This window comes from Sapajus apella, unplaced genomic scaffold (assembly GCF_009761245.1).
Source record: "Sapajus apella isolate SASKATOON/1434 unplaced genomic scaffold, GSC_monkey_1.0 scaffold2, whole genome shotgun sequence".
Classification (NCBI taxonomy): domain Eukaryota; kingdom Metazoa; phylum Chordata; class Mammalia; order Primates; family Cebidae; genus Sapajus; species Sapajus apella.
This window is the reverse complement of record NW_022436942.1, coordinates 44,042,986-44,064,914: the sequence shown is the minus strand read 5'-3', so window position 1 is coordinate 44,064,914 and position 21,929 is coordinate 44,042,986. Positions and strand designations below refer to the sequence as shown.

The window sequence follows — 21,929 nt, the reverse complement described above, 5'->3', positions numbered from 1 at the left end:
TCAGGAAACTATGCCCAAATATCTCACGCAAATATCGGTTATTTTAAAAGGCCTCTTTTTTAACAGAGTGGAAATTCACTAAAACGTCAAAAGGTAAAAACAAAAATAAAAATGAGGCTTGAAAATAAATTCTCAGCAATAGAGTTTATGACCACTGCTTTTTGGAGTGAGAGAGAGAGAGAGGTTAACTCCCCGAAACACCCTGGTTCAATATTTACCTGACAGCTTTGGCATCTCAACATTTTCCCCAGTGCATTTCCTTCTTTATCAGGTATTATTTTACAAGGGATTTCTTGTTATACAGAAGTAACATAAATCAATCTATAACAGAAGAATTTGTTTAACACATTTATTCTTTAATAAGTTGCATGATCATATTTCATTGGCTTGTACAATAGAAAAAGAAAATCTTACTACTAAAACAGAGTTTGTGGAGTTGGGCACATGGTAAACCTATTTAGTCTTTTCAGAGGTTCATTCTTAGATTTTAATGTTAAATAACAACTATTCATTTAAGCTGGTCTCACTGAATATCTTGACCTTTAGCAATTCCACACACAGCAGCTTATTGTGTTATCTTTTAAATATGAGAAATAAGAATGTTTAACTTTGCTATTAAAAGAAAAATAAAAGAGTACTGTATGTTACATGGCCCATGAAATATTGGCGGTGTGCTCCTTAGCTTTCATTCGAAGAACTGCGATACTGGAAGACCTCCTTTCAAACTCTGGCTTTGTTTCAAATGCATGTCCATTGGTTGCCCCAGTAAGAAGAGAGTCAGTGAAAAAATTGTTGAGGGGCATGTGACTGAACTGGTTCTGGTGGTTTGAAAACCCTGTGTAACTGGAATCTGTCCGAGGCGAGTGAGAATAAGGTGTCATACAGGAGGAAGTGTCACGTGGTAACATGCATGAAGTAACCACAGAACCACCACTTGCATTTCCTGCCCACAAATTGTTCTGAATCTGGAATATATAAAAGAACAAATATTACATTTACATGTTCTCACTTTTGTTCTCTTATGTTTGTTAAGTTGTATTTACTAAATTTGGTTAACTATTCATTGTTTGTTCCTGTTGGGTGGTCTGTAATTACATTCAACAATGACTGAAAAATAATTATTTGAGAGATCCTTCTAGTTTATTAAACTGAAATAGAGCAACCAATCCCACATTCTTGGCCACAAAACATACTCTGAAACATGTCTATCTCTTATTTTAAAAAGTATTCTTTTTATAGTCACAATTTTAAAAATGAATCTGGAGTAGTTTAAAATCTGGTTTTAAGTTTAAAGATAGGTTTTGTCTTTCTAAACAAAATGACACGAATGCATTTTTTTTTTAATTCTAAGATGAGCTCTTGGTGTCGCAATTTTTGTTGGAAACCGTTGCTGACAATAGACTGTTCTGCAAAAATATTTTTGACCAAACCCATTCTGAAAAGTGTTTTCCCTCCAATTGCTTTTTGTGTCCTATCATCTTGAACAGCTCTGAGAATCTGGGAAATTACAAAATATGTAAATATGCATATTTTAAAAATTTACTCTATGATGTATATACATATAATGAATTCCAAACAGACATGTGACATGTAAAACAAAGTTATAACTTTAAAACATGGGCTATTACCAAATAATGGAATCATAATTGAGAAAGATATGCAACTATTTAGCAAAAATATCAGATGAGTATAATGCAGTTACTCTTATGTTATAGGGTACTCCTATATAATAAAATCTGCATTATCATTCATATCCAAGATATTCACATTTCATTTTATTAAATCTCCGCAGAAAACATTTCAGTGGAATATTAACAACAAGTACAAATTTATCTAAAGTTACTAGCATATAAAAGAAACATGAAGTAGGACTTATATAACATGAATTTTAAGTAGGACATATCTCAATCAATATGGAAGCTGTTTAAACAAAAACAGCAACCGCAGACCTTACTGGGAAGTTCAGAGAAAATCATGACAAATGGCAGAAACTGAAGAAAAATGAAAAAAAAAATTGTTGCATGGGATAGTAAGACTATGATGCAGGCCTTTGAAGATGAAATAAAACTGAATGCTTTTAGCAACATTATTATAATACATTTTGACTAGAACATAGCAGCAATACACATGTTAATCATATCTGGCTTTCTTATCTTTGTAAATCATGATTGTAAGAGTAGAATCATCAATAAGTAGGACACATATATTTTCCTATATTTGTTTTTACATAAAGATTCCAGGCTCCTACGTATAGCATCTGGTGTAGTCTTAGAATATTCATGCTTGAATTGTACTTTCTATGACAACTAATTTTCCTTTAATGGCAAAAAGTAAATCTTCTTGATAACACTGGTAAAAAAACGTACTCTGTCACTCAAGAAAAGACTGATTAACCCATTTCAAAGTGGAAGAGAAAATCCTTAATAAGTAATTTCAACCTTTAGGTGGGGTTTCACTGATTGTCTACGTGCTTATATGTCTGTGTTATCTTAAAAAAATAATTCCTTATATAAATATATGTATAAGCTGCTTTAAACCTGTCAAATATATATATATGTAGAGAGACAAAGAGTCAGAGAGATCTACATATCTATATCTAAACATGTATCTATATGATTTGCATATTTTGTTAATGCTTAAATTGTCTCAGGCTATGTTCTAATTCTGGCTCATTCTACTACATGTATTCCATTATAGCCAAAACATAGTAATTGGTACCAGTGATTGCTTAGTTAGGTACCACAAACCAACAAGAAGGCTGTTAATATCATTACTCTGTCAAACTACCTCTTCTAACTTTGGGTGATTTTCCTCTGACGTTCAATCACACATTGTGCTACTCGGCAAAAAACACAGTCACATGTCTGACATAAGAGCTTTCAGAAATGAAAGTGAACTTTGCTCGCTTATTTGAAAAAAGAAAAGGAAGACAAGATAATGAAAGAGAAAGATTATTTATATTTTGTTTGTTAAGGAATTGCTTGATTTATACACAAAGTTGCTTGATTTTTTTGATTAAAATAATTCATTTATATTCCGAATGCACAGAGATATATTCACCAACTAGGTAAAAAAGCTAATGTCAGAAAGGTAAAGGCAAGACAAGTAATCTATGAATATTAATTAGGAAAATATTGTCTAACAATTAACACAAATCTACCTATAAATTGAAAAATATTCTGTAGAGTACATGACATAAGCAAATTTTATTTTGATCAAAACTTCTTATCTGGAATGATCAACCAAGTTAAATGCATTACTTTTGATGAAAGAATTTCTAACATATAGACATGTTTTTCTGGGCAGAACAGACTGGTAAAGTAAATATGACAGTAATATTTTAGTTGGGCTTGAAAAGATACCCTAAAATTTAAGACTGTCTTATTCCCATGGGTAGAGATGCTCTCACACATTTTTACTGATATATCCTGTTTTCAAAATGTCTATTTCTTCCTCTTCCCCAGCCCCAATGCTGATCTTTCCTTTTTAAACTTTTTGACATACCTTTATTTGACTTTAGAAACATTGTTGTTTTCCACATTGTAAATTTGTTTAAATGAAAATTATAAAAGATAGTATCCTCAGTAAACTGTGATTTTACTTCTCTGAAGCATGCCCTTTGTGTGTTTCAACATTTGATTGTGATGCCCAAGACCAGGATCATGATAGCCAATGGTTATCAATTAATAACCATGTGTCAGGCATTATGTTAAATACATTATGTTAAATACATTATGATCAATTTTAATTGTTTCAATACACTAAACAGCCAGCCTGTTCTTTTGCTATCCCCATTTTGAGGACAGTAGGTAATACTACAGAACAGAGTTGGAGAACATCACCCAAGATTGCATTACTCCAATGGTGGAGGTCAAATCTCAACCTAGGAAATCTTAGAAATGCTGTAATACTGGCTAGTTTTAGGAGTTGAAATTACTTATTAATCTACTCATGATCCCTACTTTGTGGAGGTTCATAGTCTCTACTCTCTGAAGGAAAAACCCACAATTATTTGTCACAACTGTTTTGTCATCCTCAGGGCTAACACAGTAAATGAGTCCTTAAAACAAATTTATTAAGTGCTTGAAAAATATGGACTGATCCATCTTGCAGTTATATCAAAATTTTATGGACAATTTATGTTAATATATCAAAATTTTTGTTTGATAATATGAATTCCCAAATCACTATACTCAAAAATCTTAACAGAAATCATGAAAATTACCTTTCTAGGCCTTGCTAACTGCATTTACCTGGAAAGTTCTTTATTTTTGTTTCCTATTAAACACTGATTCTCCACCACAGATACATATTCTTGGAGACTCTGTTTCATTTAGTGTGGCTCAGGGGATCTGTATTAAAATCATGGTAATAATACACATGGAATTCTGAAAATCAGCTGAAATTAGGAAACACTACTGGAGTCCAACTTCCTTCCAAATGAAAAACTCCTTATACATCAATTTTGTTTGCCTCTTGTGACAAGAAGCTCACCTGTTTAAAACCATCATTTCATTCCTTTGGAGAGTTCTGTAAAAGTAAGCTGTTACATCCCTTTACCTCTACCTATGGTTGCTATTTATGTTCCCTATAAAGATGCAAAATAAATATCTTTCTTACATATTAAAATCTTAAAATGTCATCAGGCAATGATGACACAATCCCCAAGTCTTTTTTTCTCCAGGTAAACATCTCCAGTTCTTTTAACCATTCCTCATGACTTGGCTTCTCAATGCTGTATCATTCTGGTCATGTCCTTCTGGATGTGTTTGAGGATGTCAATACCCTTCACCCCTATCAACACATGGCATCTACACCAGAATAGCATGTGCTGCATATCGTCTGATTGCTGTAGGAAAAAACTGGCACTTAACATTTTTGTTCTAGGCTATCTAGATTTGATTAAACAATAATAACGTTATTTGAGATTATGTTGTCTACAGTACTATTAAGCTGGACTCACCTGTTCCTCCATCCCTCCACCAATATATTCTCATATGGGCAGTAATTTTTAAACTACGTCCTGGAATCTATAAATCCATGTGCACATTATCTAGAAGTGCATATTACTTTTTTGTGAACTGGGAAGCCCATCAAAATCACATTCTGATACACTAATGGAAAAATTATATTGGTCTAAAATTAATTTTGGAATTAAAAAATATATTAGTTTTTTCCTAAATAGGATAACCACTCTTATTTTGAACTACTTCATAGATATTACAATGACAACAGCTGGAACCACATAATTTTAGGGTGCTGCTGTAGGCCTCTGTCCAATATTCAAGGGCTTTAAAACCAGAAACAAACAATTCCCATATCCTTCTTACATGTGTGTTTTTTAGAAAGAAAAAAAAGATTGGCTGCCTTTACATTTCTTTTCTTTGTTGTGTTTTAAAAACAGTGGATAATCGCAAAACATTTCATGTTTTAATGTGCTCTGAAACTTTTTTTTTTTTTAATTTTAGGGGTGTGTTCAAAGAACTGTCCAGGGAACTTAGCCAACTGCCTCCCATTAGCATGAATGGAAGTTCAGCAGACTTACTGCATTTCACTTTGAACATTTGCCCCTTCATGTTTTTCCAACCAAATAAAAGTTAACACTTAATTATCCCATTACTTTGAAATTTTAAAGAAAAGTTTTATTTTTGTCTTAGTTATTCCAAACTGGAGCTTAATTTATTTAATATTCATTTTTCTTCCAAGGAATTAAAAGCAGTAGAGAGGAAGAAGGGAAAATACATAAATACATATTAATATAAACATAAATACTAAGAGTTCTTTACTGTAGATATATACTTGTAATAAATTCAAGTACTACAGTAGATTATGGATAGAGAAGTATTTATTTCATTTACCATAGAACCTTGATATGAATATTCTTTGTAATCACAACTACAAAGTAGATTTTATTCTCACCTTGGTTTCTATTTCTATAACATTTACTGATTTTATATAGTGAGTACTTTTTAATATATTTTTCTAAAATGGCCTTTTCAAAGAAAAGTAAGTTTGTTAGTTTTTGCCTTAATTGTAAAATAGCACGGTGTAACAAAAAAAATCAATTACTTTCATGATAGCATTTTATAGTCAATATTAGTGCTGTTTAGAAGAAACAGCACTATCAAATTTAATAGAAATATTAAACACGAAAATACATAAGAACATTCTCTTAATTTTAAAGCATCTCCAAAACAACTAATAAGTAATTTTTTCTACTAAAATAAGTTTATTTAACACTACTTCTCATCTATATATAGACTGCTCCTACCTCCAGCCAGCAACATCCATCATATTTGCTTGCATAAACACACACACACACATGCACACACACACACACTCCATGTGCACACTCTCACAATTCTTGCATCATATGCTCACGCACTTTCCTGTGAGAGTTAGAGGGTACTTCAGAAGACAGAAATCAGAGATTCACAGAGTTACTTGTGATGATGTTACAGCACTATCTCTCTACATTAAAATCCAAAAATTGATTTGGGTTTTCCTTTTTGTCACCATGTTTACATTTATCAATTTTTCCGTACATCATTCAATACTTACTATAAAAATTTATTAGCACAGTATCACTATGTAATTGAATTTTCTATATTCTTAAAAATGAAAACACTGATTTCTGCAAAAAATGATCAATTTTTAAAGAGACTATTATGAAATTCAATAGTATGCCCCTTCCTTTAACATTTACATGACAAAATATTAATAAGAATTATATGCTTAGAAACATGCAGATATTTTTAGCTGTTGGCTAACTTTAGAATCCCATTAACTCTTCTATTTACTACATCAGTAAGTTGCTGGCAGGAAGAAAGAGTACAAGTGAATCTTTAAATACTGAATTTGCCACCAGTGACTAACACACACGAAGACTCTGTCTACCCTAAAAAAAAAAAAGAAAAATCCCAACTTGAATTAATTAAGCAATGGAAAGATCAATCTGAGTATTTTTTAGGTACTACCTAAGGTAAAAGTGAGGGTACAATTTCACAGTATCTACTCATTAGGTCTAATTTTCACCAAAAAATGTTTTAAGATGATATATAAAATATTTAGATTTTGATGAGTCAATTGAGATTTCAAAAATTCTAAAAGTACTTTTTCAATATATATTATTATTAAAGTGATTAGAAATCATTTATTCATCAGAAACAGTTCCTATACTAAATACTAATTGTCACTTTTATTTTCTAGTAAAATTCCATCTTAGAAATGTATACAGAGACTTGGTACAAGAAAGGGAGCCTTTTCCATTTAAAAAAATCACCATAAAATATAGCACCCATATGAGACTGATAATTTAAGAGGAAAACTGCTTAGTAGAAAAATAAATGTGTATGTCTATTTGCAGTACAAAAATTAAAAGCACAAAGCTTCATAAGAAATGTTAATGTCTATAAATTTTCAGCATGACATCATATAAATGTGTTTACATTTTTCATTATTCAAATAATATTTGAAAAATGCTCCAAGTCTAAGACACAACATTAAGAAAATTTTTCTTTGATGTTGGCTGCATTCTTCATTTCCACATTAAGTGATTTTTAAAGAGAAGATTTGTAGAAACTCTCACGATTGATTTAAAATGAAAGTTTTGAAATCAACTAATTTAAGGAGGAAATAAAATGGTAACACCTAGCCTTTGCTGTTTTATTACTATCAAGCAGTAATGGTCATATGGAGGATTTTCCAAACATTTGTCACATTATCTTTCATGTATTTTAACACATGCATAACAGCTATTGCTGATTCATCAATGTCTGATTCATTTTTAGTGATGAAATTATCCTACAGAAACAAAATTCACAACATAAAAAACAAAGATAAAAACGTAAGTTTGTAAATTAAGCTTTTATGCTTAAATAGCTTAGAACATGAATAAAATATGCAAATAGATTAATTTGCATAGAATATTTTAAATTTTAGACATCTTGTTTAGAGCCATATATGAACTTTGAATTTATTTTTAAAATCTTGAGTAAAGCTATTGATTTTACTCATCTCCTATTTGTATTAACTACAATGTCAAAATTTTACTTTTGTGATTTTAAAAATCACCTGAGAGTTTGTATGAAAGTTTGCCTGTTTAATGTCCATGATTTAGAATAAATAAGAAAATCCATAGACGCATGAGGCTTCATAAACATGGCATGCATATAATTCTGGATTAAAGAATATCACAAATTTCACACTAACAATAATAATATAAACTGCAGATTTTAAACCACAGGTCTGTGCTCATAGACTGCTTCAGCTTTGATGGTTTAATTTTCTGCCTGTTATTTCTCCATCTTCTTGTGAGATTTTTATATGTATAAGCTAACATTGGCACTCTGCAACATTTATTTTTAATTTTTTCTTATTTATTTGGTTATCTATTCAACTTACTGATTTACTTTCTTCATAAAATAGGAAAATACTTATTTTAAAAAATTTTTAAATTTATTGTGTACAGTCACATTAGAATATTACATTTTCAATAGAACAGGCCTAATTATTTTCATAATTGATATGAATGCAGTTTGCTTCTTTTGGATGATATCCTTTGCCTTTTTAAAGTTTTTGTATCCTCAACAAAATAAAAATTAACTAAAATTATAATAAAAATTGTCTCATTTTATTAAAATTTCTTTTCATTAAATGAATTTGATTTCATTAAAATCAAAATATTTCAACAGAATAAAAATTAAGAAAACAATTCACTGTAGCTAGCTGTACCTTCACCTAATGGATACTGAGAAAATTTGTCTCATGCTACACATAACTTTAAATACATATATATATATATATATATACACACACACACACACACACACACATACATAATAATGATTTTAGATATATTTATTTAAACTATATAAATTTAATTAAATCAGCATATTTACTCATTGCAAAAACTATATTTTAGTAAGGTAGATTATCATTATATTTCTTCTATGACTTTAAATGTTTGTGTTTATAATCAATGACAAACTGTGCAATAGCAATACTATTTGTTGAAAATGGTGGTAACATTTTGGTCGTAAGCCATATAAAAATTTTCACTCTATCACTGTATGACCATTGCATTGGTTGTTTCAGGGATGTAAAAGCATTCATTATACCACGTATTAATTACTGATATGTTATTAATATTTTTAAAAGATTTTTATTTGGTTACTTCAAATATTTGGGAAAAAATAGAAATTATAGTGATTAAATTATACTTTCTCCAAAGGTAAAAATTGCTACATATGCCTTTTAATTGTAAACCACAGCGTTGAAGGGTACTAGTTCTATGTTACTTAAGTAGCTTAAGTTAAGATAACCATTAAGATTAATATAGAAACTGCTGATAAAAGAATGGTACATAAGCAATATGTCTACAATATATTATATGGAAACTACTATAATTACAATATTTAAAATAGGATGTGTTAAACTAAAACGTTTTACACCTTTCGTCTATGTATTAAATTATCAAAATGACTACAAGTTATGTATTACTTGAATCTACCTCTTGGTATGTTCAAATTCTAAGTGGCATATATTTATGAAGTCCTCAATAATGCAGCAGAAAACAAGATACCGTGTGGATTCCATGGTACATTTGGTAAGCATAGATTTAGTGATGGTTTTCACTTCACAATACTCAATGAAACCTCATTCAAAATTTTGGTGGGAAAAACACTTCAATTATTTTTCTGAAATCTGTGATGAAAATATTTATAAGAAAATAATTCTGATGAATTGAAAACATACTTAAACTTTTCTAAAGTTGTCATATTTGGTTTTCAATTTAAAAAGAAAAGTATATTTAACTGAATTTAATATTTCCCTAGATCCCTAAATCGTAAATTTACTCACAGAATGGATTAGCTTAAGTGCTACAACATAAGATAACAAGTAATTTAGCTGTCTAGAGAGGCAGGTACTTTAAAACAAAATTAATAATGACTAATGGCAATGATAGAATTCCTACTGCTTATTAAGTTCACTTTTGTACTAGGCAATGCTGTAATTTGAATAAAATTTTTTTTTAACATTCACAAACAGCATGTGAGCTTTCACCCCCATTTTATAAATGAAAAGAACTGCTTCTCATGGTTAATTCATTTGCCAAAGGTCTAAAAGCTATTAAGCTGAAAAGCCAAAATTTGAATCCACATCTCCCTGACTGGGAATCCCATAGTCATTGATGTTAACCCCTGGTCCTCTTCAAATCCCAGGATTCACCTATGTAGTCTATAAACAAGGGGGCTTTCCTATTCAGAAATTTATTTAGTCTTCACAATAACAGAAAAACATCATCTTCTTCATCATCTACACTATGCATACCACCAACACTAACACCAACAATACTTCCATTTTACAAATAAAGAATCCAAAGATCAACTTAAAGTTGTTACTCAAAGTTATGTATCTAGTAAATGATGTCAGGCACTCATGTAATCCAGACCTAGGAACATGAAAATGTGAAGTTCCTTGTAAGAAATGAAGGCTTATTATAATTCTCTAGAAAATACTTATATCTTAAGATGAAATATTTTATTCACTAAAATAATTATTTTTAAAATGCTTTGCTTTTGCTATATTAGAAACAAGCTAAAAATCTAATATTAATAGATCTTTGCTTACTTTTTAAATTTAAGGCCAAAATTATTTAGATGTATGGTTTCTTGGGCCTAGTTTGCACCTAGTTTGTATGGTTTCTTGGGCCTAGTTTGCACCAAGAAACATTTGCAAATTTAGTATAAGTATTACGTAGTTTGTAGTCTTTCTACAAAGCAGGGAATTTTGTCTAGGTCATTCATATGTCCCTGATGCCTGCAACAGTGTATAGCATGTGTTTGTTTTGAAATGCAAATAAATTTGGAACAAAAGTTGCTGTAAAGGGTCTGCAAAATCATTCTGCCCTATTCTTTCTAACAGAGAAAGAAACTGAGGAAAAGTTAATTGCTTACATCACAAAGCTGGTTAATAACAAATTCAGAAACTATCTGTTTTACTGAGAATTGATTATGTTTATGATATATATACTAATTAATATATAGAAGTGAATCTGTATTTTATTACAGCTATCCAATATCTATGTAATTTGCTTAATTCATAGCAAAGCACCTTTGGTGATACAAAGGTGACTAATAACTGGGTCATCTTTTAAATATTTTACACTGTAAATGGGAAATCAGAGCTTTAATTCAAGCCACCAAAATGTCTGTGAGAAAGTGATGTGCAGATGTATGGCAGATTCCAGAGGTTTCATGGAGTAAATACTGCTTAGGTAAGGTAGATTAATTCAAAATAGAGGAAACAGACTCATCTTAAGCAAAGAGACTGCTTTCAAAATGTCACCTCTTGAGGAAAAATGAATAGATTAATTTAGCTAAATCATAGCATTGCCAAACACCAACTGATATCTTGGGCCAAAATAAAGAATGTAAAAAAAAGATACTACTGTCCGTACATCAAAACATGTTATCTTAAAATATGTTACTATTAACATCACATCTCTCACTTTCTTATTTGTTTGTTTGCAGTGACAGATAAGCAAGCTTAAGAAAAAAATCTTAAAACAGTCAATGAGGTGTTTAGGCTTTTTAAATGTTTATAAATTTAAAAACAGAAGCATTTTTGCTTTCCAAAAATGATGTGATATTTTAGGGTTCAAGTTGACTTATTTCACTGTTCAATGATGAATTAAAGAGATAATGTTGCATAAAGGTCTCTGGGCTCCTGAGCTCAGAAAACCAGAGCTTAAATTAAACAAGTTAATGGATACAAGAAGGAAGCACAGTGTGTGGCTTTAAATATGCCCCCAATTATTAGTAATTATTTTTATTGTTACAACTGTTGTTACTACAGTAAAATGAAAATGAGTTTATACAAAGCATTATTAGATCATCTTAGAAAGTATTAATTACTACATAGAAATAAACATACATTAAGCAGGCTTGAGGAGATCATTTTCTAAATTACCTGTTTTTCATGTATTTCTATGTAGGGTTTTTCTTTCCTTCCAAATTGATAATTCTTTATTTCTGTCCTGCCTCTAACATTTTCTAGTTTCCAACTTTTCTGAAATTAATATTTTTTTCTTTAATTAGTAACAGTCACCAAATCCAATGTCTTATTGGACTGAGTTATTGGATTCCACTTCTGTTCCTATTTCTACCATTATAAGCTTCTATTTTTAAGCCCCATGATAAAAAGTATTTCCTTTAGGCCAACTCTTGGGAGACATGATCTTGGCACAGTTATTTTTTTCAAACAAACTAAAAAAGTCTCCTGCATATATTTAAGTTAAAATAAAAACTCCCCCTGGCTCTATTTAGTATCTACAGTACAGAGTTGCAGCCACTTAATTTTTGAAATTTTGGTAACCAAACATTAAATGATTTACTAATACAGGAAAGTACTACAGATTTCATGGTATTAATTTTTATTATTAATCATGATTGGCACTATTAAAATAATTCCAACGTATGTTCTCCATTCTTAAATTATCAGGTGGTATAGCCAATGTATACAAATTATGAGGAATAATTAGTGTAAGATTCCTATGATTTGTGGGGGGAAATTTTTTAAATTAATTTCCCATTGGAGTGAAAACATTATCAAATATATAATTTGGTATACCATGTCCTTTCCTCCTTTAGTGTCTAGGTTACCTCATTCTTTTAATTGATAATATATAAAGTTTTGAGGTGCAATAACACGTCAAGATAATCTCAGGAGCAAGAGATGGTTAGTCAGAGTACATTGAGCCATATTAAGCCTTTATACTGGTTTCAAAACTGTATAGTTTTAAATCAGAATAGGTTCTAGGCCCTATTCTGAACACTTCATCCTTTATACAGGTCTTAATCTGTGCTAGGCCCTATTCTGAATGTATTATCATATACCAAAGAAGAAGCAAGAGTCAAAACAACCAACATGCAGGGAAAGAAAAGTAGAAAACAGACAGAAATGGGGTTTGAAGGGAAAGGAATGAAGTCTGGAAGAATAAGATGCACACAAAAAAACAGTCATAGTTAAGCATATGGAATATACTTAGTAAGACTGTTTAAAATCCATGTAAAGAGCTCACAATTTATTACTTTATTACGTCTAAAGTCACCACAGACAAGTAGTTCAAAATGATATAAACTATATTCCATCTTTACTATATTTTTATTGCTATTTCACTGGTTGTGGCTCCCCGAAACTAAACCACAGACTTGGAATAATGCAGCTCCAGCCTTATGCTCCTTTGGTATCATTAAATATATTCCTGGGAGAGAGAGTCTATTGTCAGGTTATAATCTTGCAAGTGGAAACCAAATTGTCTCTGGTCAAATCAGGACTTCATCTTACCACTTTCTCATTTGAGCAATGGAGATAATTAATAACACATGCCACATAAGGTTGTTGTGAGGATTAAATGAGATAATCTATGTAATCTGCTTAGAACAGTGCCCAGATAAACAGTAAGGGGTACCAGTAGTGTTAATAACCATGAAGACACTGTAGTCCCTGTCCTCATGGAGCTTGCAACCTAGAGGGAAAACATTTCTACAGAATTCGTTTAGAAAGAAAGGCACTCAAACTAACCCAACTAAGGCACTCAAAAATATTTGGCAAACAAAATTTCACTAGCCCTACGATGATAAGTAACCAGAGGTATCCTCATGCTTTTAAATAGAAGAAAATATAAAGTAACCTGTTTAAGATAAATTTTAAAAAAGAAACAAGATTCTTGCTCTGACAGGGAGATAGGGGGCATTTATTCAAAAGGCATCCAGAACAATAGTCTTCTAGTAAACTGTTGGGTAAAGGTTTAGATGTAGCAGACCTTTATAATCTGTCATGTAGGAAACCACTTGTATGATCACGAACCAATTTCTTAACTCAATTCAGCCTGTCTTCATAACTTTTTTAAATGAAGGAGTTGAGCAAGGTGATCTCTAAGACATTTTTTTTCATTTAACATATGATATTACATTAATGAATTTGGAAGATTTATCTGGAGGATTGATGTTTCCAAAATTGGTTTTTAAAAATCATAAAAGGCATAAGAACACAAGGAAAGAACAACATTAAAAGACTGAATTTGTACTCACAGTGTATGAATTTACAGGTAAAGAAAGTGAATATTCAATTTTGGGATTCAGATCATCTAGTTATTGAACTATCAAGGTATTTCTCCAGTACACATGTTTCATATGTGTTTTCCCAGTGGTCTCTTACAATGCATATCATTTAAATAACAAATAACAAAATAATGCATAGCTTGGTCCTTATAACACAGGTATTCTTTATCATGTATCAAATACAGTTCTGAATGTAATTATTAAGTGTTAAGAAAAAGTAATATAAAATAAATTAGAAAGAACATTTACATACGTTACAAAGCATGAAAAAGAAATATATACGCAGTCTCTACTGAAAAGGAAAAACGAAAAGGAAAATAATTTTGAACACTTTTCAGAAAGATGTAAGAGAGCACCCATTATAAAGGGAAGCTATTTCTTATCTATGATTAATTTTTCAAATTATGTCTGGTACTAATTCTATCTCTGTTTTAAGTCATATAGGACCAAATGTGAACCTTGAGAGAACAAGCAATTTGAAATCTAAAAAAAAAAAAAAATAGAAAAACAGACACATTTTTTGAGTGGAGTTAAGGTCTTAAACCTAGGCCATATTTGGCATCAGCTTTTAGTCTAATTCATAAAACAATATCCACAGAAATTGCATGCCAGGCAACATTCTATTTTCAGTATTTTTAAAAGTTAACAAAGGAAGATAATCTGAATAATTAGAATGTAGAATAATTAAAAGACCTGTATCATTAAATGATGCTATTTCATTTGTTGCAATATACAAAAAAATTCAAATAAAAAAAAACTTTGAAACATTTTTTAATGAATGACTCTGAAAGAAAGCAATAAGAATATAAATAATTTAGCAAACGTGAAGCATGTTTTCTGGAGGTTAAATTTTCATTCCTGACTGTTATATTAGATATAATAAAGCCTATGCTAACCCTTTTAAGAATATACAAACCAAATCTGCTATTCTTGATCAATATTCTGTATAGTTTACCATACCTGTGGGTAGCTGTCAGTCCTTGGCAAAACTGATATATCATAGGTGGCAGCAAAATGGCTTTTTGCTTGTTGTATCTGGCCATAACGTTCCCTTTTTCTCCACTTGGCCCTTCGATTTTGAAACCAAACCTAATTATTTAATAAAAAGTAGAATTTCAGCTAAGGAATATTTGGTAAAGCAAATGTGATGTTAAAAGACATGAAACCAGAAAGGTAAACCCGGTAAAAAAAAAAAAAAAAATACTTAAAAGGAAATATATGTTAGAAAAGGATATACAGCTTTTACTTTTTCTTGTATTTTGGTGTGGTAAGTGATATGCCCATGAGGCAAAATAATTTAATAAAAAGAGGTAGGAGACTTTTGGCAAATATATCTGATATGTATGAGCCTCTGTTTTCTCATTTAGGAAAAACAAAAAGGAATTAGATGATCTGATCTTGAATACTCCTTATATCTCCACATTGTCATGGATACGCCTCCTTTTAGAGAATGCTGCAAGCCTGGAAGACGTATATACCACAACATAAACCCGGCGAATCTATAAGGAAATTAATATCTGAGTCTATTAAAAAATTACCCTTAAAATATATCAAAAAAGGGAAGACTCTTCTGGATTATGCTCATAATTACATAATCGTTAAAACATTTAATCATAAAGATTATATCTAAATATATGGCAGCAGCAGGAACATCATGATTATCTAGAAATAGGAAAAAAGATGAGATTACATACTGTAATAAGTATGACAAGAATTATAGGTAAAATTGAATCATCTAAAGTTCAACTATGGTTACATGAATGTGCTTATTACATAAATTATGCCACTTACTTTCCCTTATGAAAATGCTCAGGTATTTTTACATAATTTCTCTAATTTAAAGCACAGCTAATGGAAATAATAAAATAAATAAGGCAGATAGAATCAAGTGTCAAGAAAGTCTATCAGTTAGTGTGGCCACTACCAAGTCACTAAGCTATCTTCCACAATTCTTCTAATTACGTATTAGAAGTATTTATCCTAAGAACCATCTTCCTCAGCAGGTGGGATATTCATTAATTCATACTTGCAATGCTCCAAGATCTTCATTTTAATATTAAAGGGAGATGCAGAAGGTTATATTCAATATGTATATTTTGATATTTTTAAGTGAACATTATAGGAGTAGCTTTTGGGAATTTCTTTAGTCTTCACACAACTACGTTCAGAACATAAGATGTTTAAGAAAAAAGCTAGGAACCAAATATAAAAAATGCATGTCGTAGAAGCCTTTTGTTGAAGTTTACTTGAAATTTTCACTCTTTTTCATACTCAATTCTAATCTGTATATCTTTACCTTCACAATTAGGGCATCATATTAATACTGAGCTTAATTTTTAAGTACACATTACAAAGTTAACATGGCACTTTGAAGAGTTTTCAGCAATTAAAGTAAGCCAGAGAGCTACATGTTCATTATAGTTACAGTGCATTGCTGAAAAATGCATATTATCCATTATGCCCAAGGCTTGAAGACATCAACAACAAAACAATTGACAAAAAGACCTTGACAATTTCCTTAAAATGGGTACCAATTACCACTCTTATGTGCAAAGTAGGAAAGAAAATGACCTGAGTAAATTAAGTTCAGTTTGGCTCTCTGTGCATGTTCTTAGACAAAAATTAATCAAGACTTAGTGAATGTTAAAGGGAAAAGGTGCATTTTGTACAGTTGATCACTCTGTGTGCAAACATATTTGTCTATAGTTAAAAGTATAACTAATTTAAATATAGACAAAGAAAACATCTCAAACATACAGGGTGGGTGTTAATACTTGACAATACTAAAATTCTTTGTTAGCATGAACTTTCTACATATTTACTACCTGAACCGAGATAAAGTAACCATTTACTTCCACAAACTTGAGTAAAAATCTGCTCCTTGTTATACGTGCACCACCAGATGTTGTCTCTAATGATGTAAGAGGTGTACAATGGCTTAATGGTAAGAAGAAATACTGTCACTTGATTTAGAATAAAAATTTTCACTATTTTATTCATTTCTCCATTTTAGCAGTTTATGGGAATTGCAAAAAATCAGTACTTTCATAGAGGAGTCAAAACACACACAAAGACAAAGGCCATTATCCTCAATTATTGTTGCATTTTAAACTCTTTCTTATTACTTGGAAACTAGTAAAATATAGTTTAAGAATATCAAATGTAGTCAAAATAAAGTACTCCTAAAAGGTAAAATTTTACCTGGTATAATTTTTCTTTCTCAAATCATTTTTTTTAATTAAGCATATTGGGTCATCCAATTTAATAAATAGAATATATTTTATGAATATAATTGAGTGTATGCAAAAATTTACTTCAAAGCCATTACTTTTATTGCCTATGCAAAATTCATATAATTTATCTAGACTTTAAAAATTATAATGGAATAGCACATACTGACAACTACTAGAACCAGAAAATGTAAATGAACTATTTGATTTTTTAAAAATTATCCATAGTGAAAACATTTAATGGTATATGTAACAATTGGGAGTTCATGGGATTGTTTCTTTTTTTCCTTTTATTATGCCTCCAACCTTAGTAAAATTATAGATGTATGGCCTACTATACAAATAATTTACAAATACCTGATATGTAACTTTAAAAAGAACCTCAATGGCTAATAAAACAGAAAAAAAATAAATATATCAATTACAAAATATGCATGATTCTGTTTTACACCCATTAAAAACTGCTTTTTAAAAATCAGAGATATATGATCACATTGCTATGTTTGAATGATTGTTAATTTTTATGTCTATGTAATAACTCAAGTGTTCTTTTATTTACATTTTATGTGAGTTGTCAAAACCTTTGCAATTAAAACAATAATTTTAGTGGACATACATTCATTTATATATATATTACACTGTTCCTCATCTTGAGCTAGGGAATCAGTTTGTTTCTTTGTGGCAAAATGCACTTATTTAATTATTCTAACACCATGTATTTTCCTGCCCCATCCATCAAGGCATCTCTTTGGCTCCTACCTGGACCCTGGCCTCCGTGAGCTCTGTCCTCAGAGCAAGCTGTTCTCTGACATATACATCCGGATAATGAGTTTTCTGAAAGACCTTCTCCAGTTCCTCCAGCTGCAAACTGGTAAAGGTGGTTCGGTGTCTTCGCTTCTTACTGCTGGATACATTGCTGTCACATTTATCCCCAAGTTCATCCAGCTCTCCTTTCTCTTGCATCCCTTTCACGGGAGACATTCGGAGACTGTTACAGTTGTCCATAGCTCTATTCAGTTCGGTGTGAAGGGGCTGTCCTTCTACTTTAGTGATCCCATAGTTCACTGCACTCAGAGGGGAAAAAAACAACAGCTCTCAGGATTGTGAAACACATCTCAATTAAATCAGTAAGTAGAAGTAATTGAGAGTTTCAAGAAATTGGACTATTTTACAGGATTTATATATTAATGAACATATTTTTTAATCTAAATTAACTTACTCAAATTAAAAAATAATCTAGGTGTTTCATGAAAAATCCTAAGTGTTCATGAATTTTGAAAACGGAAGCAAATTTAATGTCAAATATTTTTTCACAGTAGATAAAATCAAGTTACTAATGTGTCTTAGGAAAATTATTTAAGATTAAATAATACCTTTGCACTGATATCCAAAAGTTATTGTCCCCCTCCACATAAAATGTACTGATGATAGACTTAAGATGTGGTATTATTTCCACTAAATTTTGAATATTTCAAGTTTATACCGTTGTCTGCATTTACACTTTTTCTTCAAAAAGTGATCTACTAAATTGACAAAATAAATTTCATGTCAAGTGTTGAAAAGGCTCTCTATAGGAAATTAGGTTCAACCAGCGTTTTTTACCTAAAAACTTATGAAACTTTTTTAAAAATTTTCATATTTCTGCTTAGCTCGTGAAATATGTTTTAGGCTTGAAAGTTTTACTTTTTTCTCTGTTGAAGCACATAAATTAAAACCTATTAAAACATTATGGAAGATGGCATCTAGCATTCTGTTAAGGGGTTTTTAATTTCAGTGATTTTCTTCAGATTTTATTGCATGCTTGCAGTATGATATAAAACAAAAATATATCATATAATGCCACACACCCACAAATGCAATGGAGGCACATCACGAAATGGGAAGCACTTTTTAAAAAGTAAAGTCAATCCAGCCAGAATAATAATTTCCAATAGATGATCATACTTCTTTTCATTTGTTTCTTTTTTAAAATTAACACCATAATGCATTTTAATAATTCTTTTCATCATTATACAAATATATTCAACTTTAATGCGCATATAACTTAAATAGCTAATAATTGAATTCAATGTCACTAACGGAGTAACTCTCAAAAATATTCTCATTACAAAAAATGTCAAATATTTGAGGTGATGGCCAAGTTAATTAGCTTAATTTAATCATTCCACATTGTATTCAAAAAAGTAACATTACTTTGTACCCAATAAATATATACAACTATAAGTTTTCAATATATAACAATTCTTAAAAATGAATGGTTTTCAGGCAAAGGAAGATGTGATGTTAAACTAAATATAAAGAAGAGCCGTGACTGATTAACAATACGGTTTTGTCTCCTTGGGCAAAGTTAAATCGGGAACTGCAGCAATTAGGGATGGGGGAGGGGAAGCAGCGGAGAGGCTAAAGGCATCTCAAGAGAAACACAGGTTCTCTCCTAAATTAAGTGGATGGCTGCCTATGTTCATCTTCTCTGTTATAAAGCATCTTAACAGTGTGATATTCGTTAAAAGTTGATAACGCATCAAAAATCGACCTATGTCTCTTATTTCGGATTCCAGACTATTTATAATAAAATACTATGATCAAGTCCATCCAGAGTGAATACAAAACATTGCAAAATCATTAAAGAAAGACCTGTCAATTCAAATAACTTTACACATGCAGCTAAGAATTCCACAAACACATATACCAGGTCTGAAATGCAGCCAGAAAACCAACTACTCAGTGTAAGAATAATGAAAAGCATTTGCTCGCATCTTTCTAAATAAATGACTGAAACGACTTAGCTGATGTTTTTTTTTTTTTTTTTTTTTATCATTTGCGCGTTTATTTTTGACTTACCCTTAGTCAAAACTTATTTGGTGCGTTAAATGAAATTAATTAAATATGAGATTAAAAAAAAAAAAACTTGTGTTCAAAATATTTAGAAAATGAGCCTCTACAAGCCAGTGTCTTGTCAGATTTTGAATCTCTATAAAATAGGGGACAGGGGGCTTGTTGTAAATATTTCACCCTTAATCCGTTTGTTATTTTAAAGCAACCCGCCCTTTACAGCTTAACTGTGGAATATATACAATGATAAGGAAAAATTCTCTTGGAATTGTAAACGTGCTTTAGCTGTCGCGTTCTAAAATAATAGATTCGTATTAGGTTACAAGATAGAAAAGATAGATGGTTTGTTTTGATAACACTTTGACTTGGAGATAGATTCAAAGTTGAAGATTTCAGCCAGAAGCATTCCGAAGACTCCTTAGCTGACTTTTAATGTGAAGTCATAAAAACAGAAAACGTAGAATCTGAGAATGAGTGATGAGACCAGAGATGCTTTGCCCGAAGCTATTTAAAGTGCTTCGGTCTGCAACAAAAATTTAACGCGTGTTGTATTGCAAACGCAAAGAAGCAGAAATTACAAATTCACACACGCTAGAAATCTAGGGATCCTCCAACGTTGAAGAAACATCGCCACGTCTTGGAAAGTTAAAAAGATTTGTTTTTACCTAAAGGAGCTCAAAGGGTTTTCTTTTTTGTTTTGTTTGTTTTTCTGACTCGTGACGACAGTGACGTACTCTAACGAGCTGTGATCGATTTCAGTTCCTCCCGCCCGGACAGCGAGGCGGGCTCGCAGAGGAAGCATTCTGTCTTGACTCAATTACGCTCTATTCAGCGCCCTATCAGTTTACTCCAGGAGCCAGTATTACAGAGGGACTCAGGGATCCCTAGGCGACCAGACCGTACAGCGAAAGAAGAATCGCTCCGAGGCAACCCGGTGCCGGATCTCTCCCTCCCTCCACCCCCCGCCCCCAAAGGCTGCTGCTGCGGTAACACCGCTCGCAGAGCGCGCACCCTTCCACGGCCTTCCTCCTCTGCCCTCCAGCTCCCTGGCTCCCACTTTTCCCCTTCCTCCCTCGCTGCCGGATCTGACCGATCCCGCATTTCGGATTGCGGAAAAAGCTGTGGCAGTTGTGACTGGGGCGCTAGGGACTCACCGCTGCTGTCCTGACAGGGCGAGGTCCTCTCCAAGCGCACGTGATGCTCGGCGCGAGGCAGGGGTCCGAAGGCCTGCACGCATTTGCTTGCAGACGCTTTGCTGTAAAAGGACTCATTGTCCAGCGTCTCCATAACGTGCTCCAGCGGACCTCCTGCGCCCATGTAAAAGTCACTGTTTTTACTCGGAGGGCTCTTGAGGGCAAATTTCTCGCTCAGAAACTCCATAATCCTGGAAGGCTGTCGCGTAGCTCCTGGGGCGCAGAAGCTGGAGAGCGCTGGGGGAGGGAGCCAGTGGGCGGGAGGAGGGAGGGCCAGAGAGGAGGGAAGGAAAAGCGAGCGCTGAGGCGCCGAGAGCTGCCCTGCTCCGGGCCCTTTAATACGTCCCGGCTGGAAAGGGAGCACCCGAAGTTGCTTTTATATCTTGAAACTCAGCTGGGCTCCTCGGGCAACCTCCCAGTTCTAATGAATATGAAAATAGGCAGGCAACTAACTCCACCCCGGGTTCCCCCTCCGCCCCCACCCCACCCCCATTTTCCCCACTTACCCGGGCAGGGCGCGTCCAGGCCTAGGATAGACAGACAGCTCC

General features: G+C 32.2%; 1 protein-coding gene across 1 annotated transcript; it reads right to left on the bottom strand.

Annotated features, from left to right (window-relative positions):
• Positions 1-335: 335 nt before the first annotated feature.
• ALX1 (ALX homeobox 1) lies at positions 336-21,728 on the bottom strand. The gene is made up of 4 exons (XM_032297050.1): positions 21,343-21,728; positions 18,116-18,420; positions 15,087-15,215; positions 336-965 (listed from the first exon to the last, which is right to left on the bottom strand). The coding sequence occupies exons 1-4, from the start codon at positions 21,566-21,568 to the stop codon at positions 645-647; spliced, it is 981 nt and encodes a 326-aa protein (XP_032152941.1). The 5' UTR covers positions 21,569-21,728; the 3' UTR covers positions 336-644.
• Positions 21,729-21,929: the final 201 nt, after the last annotated feature.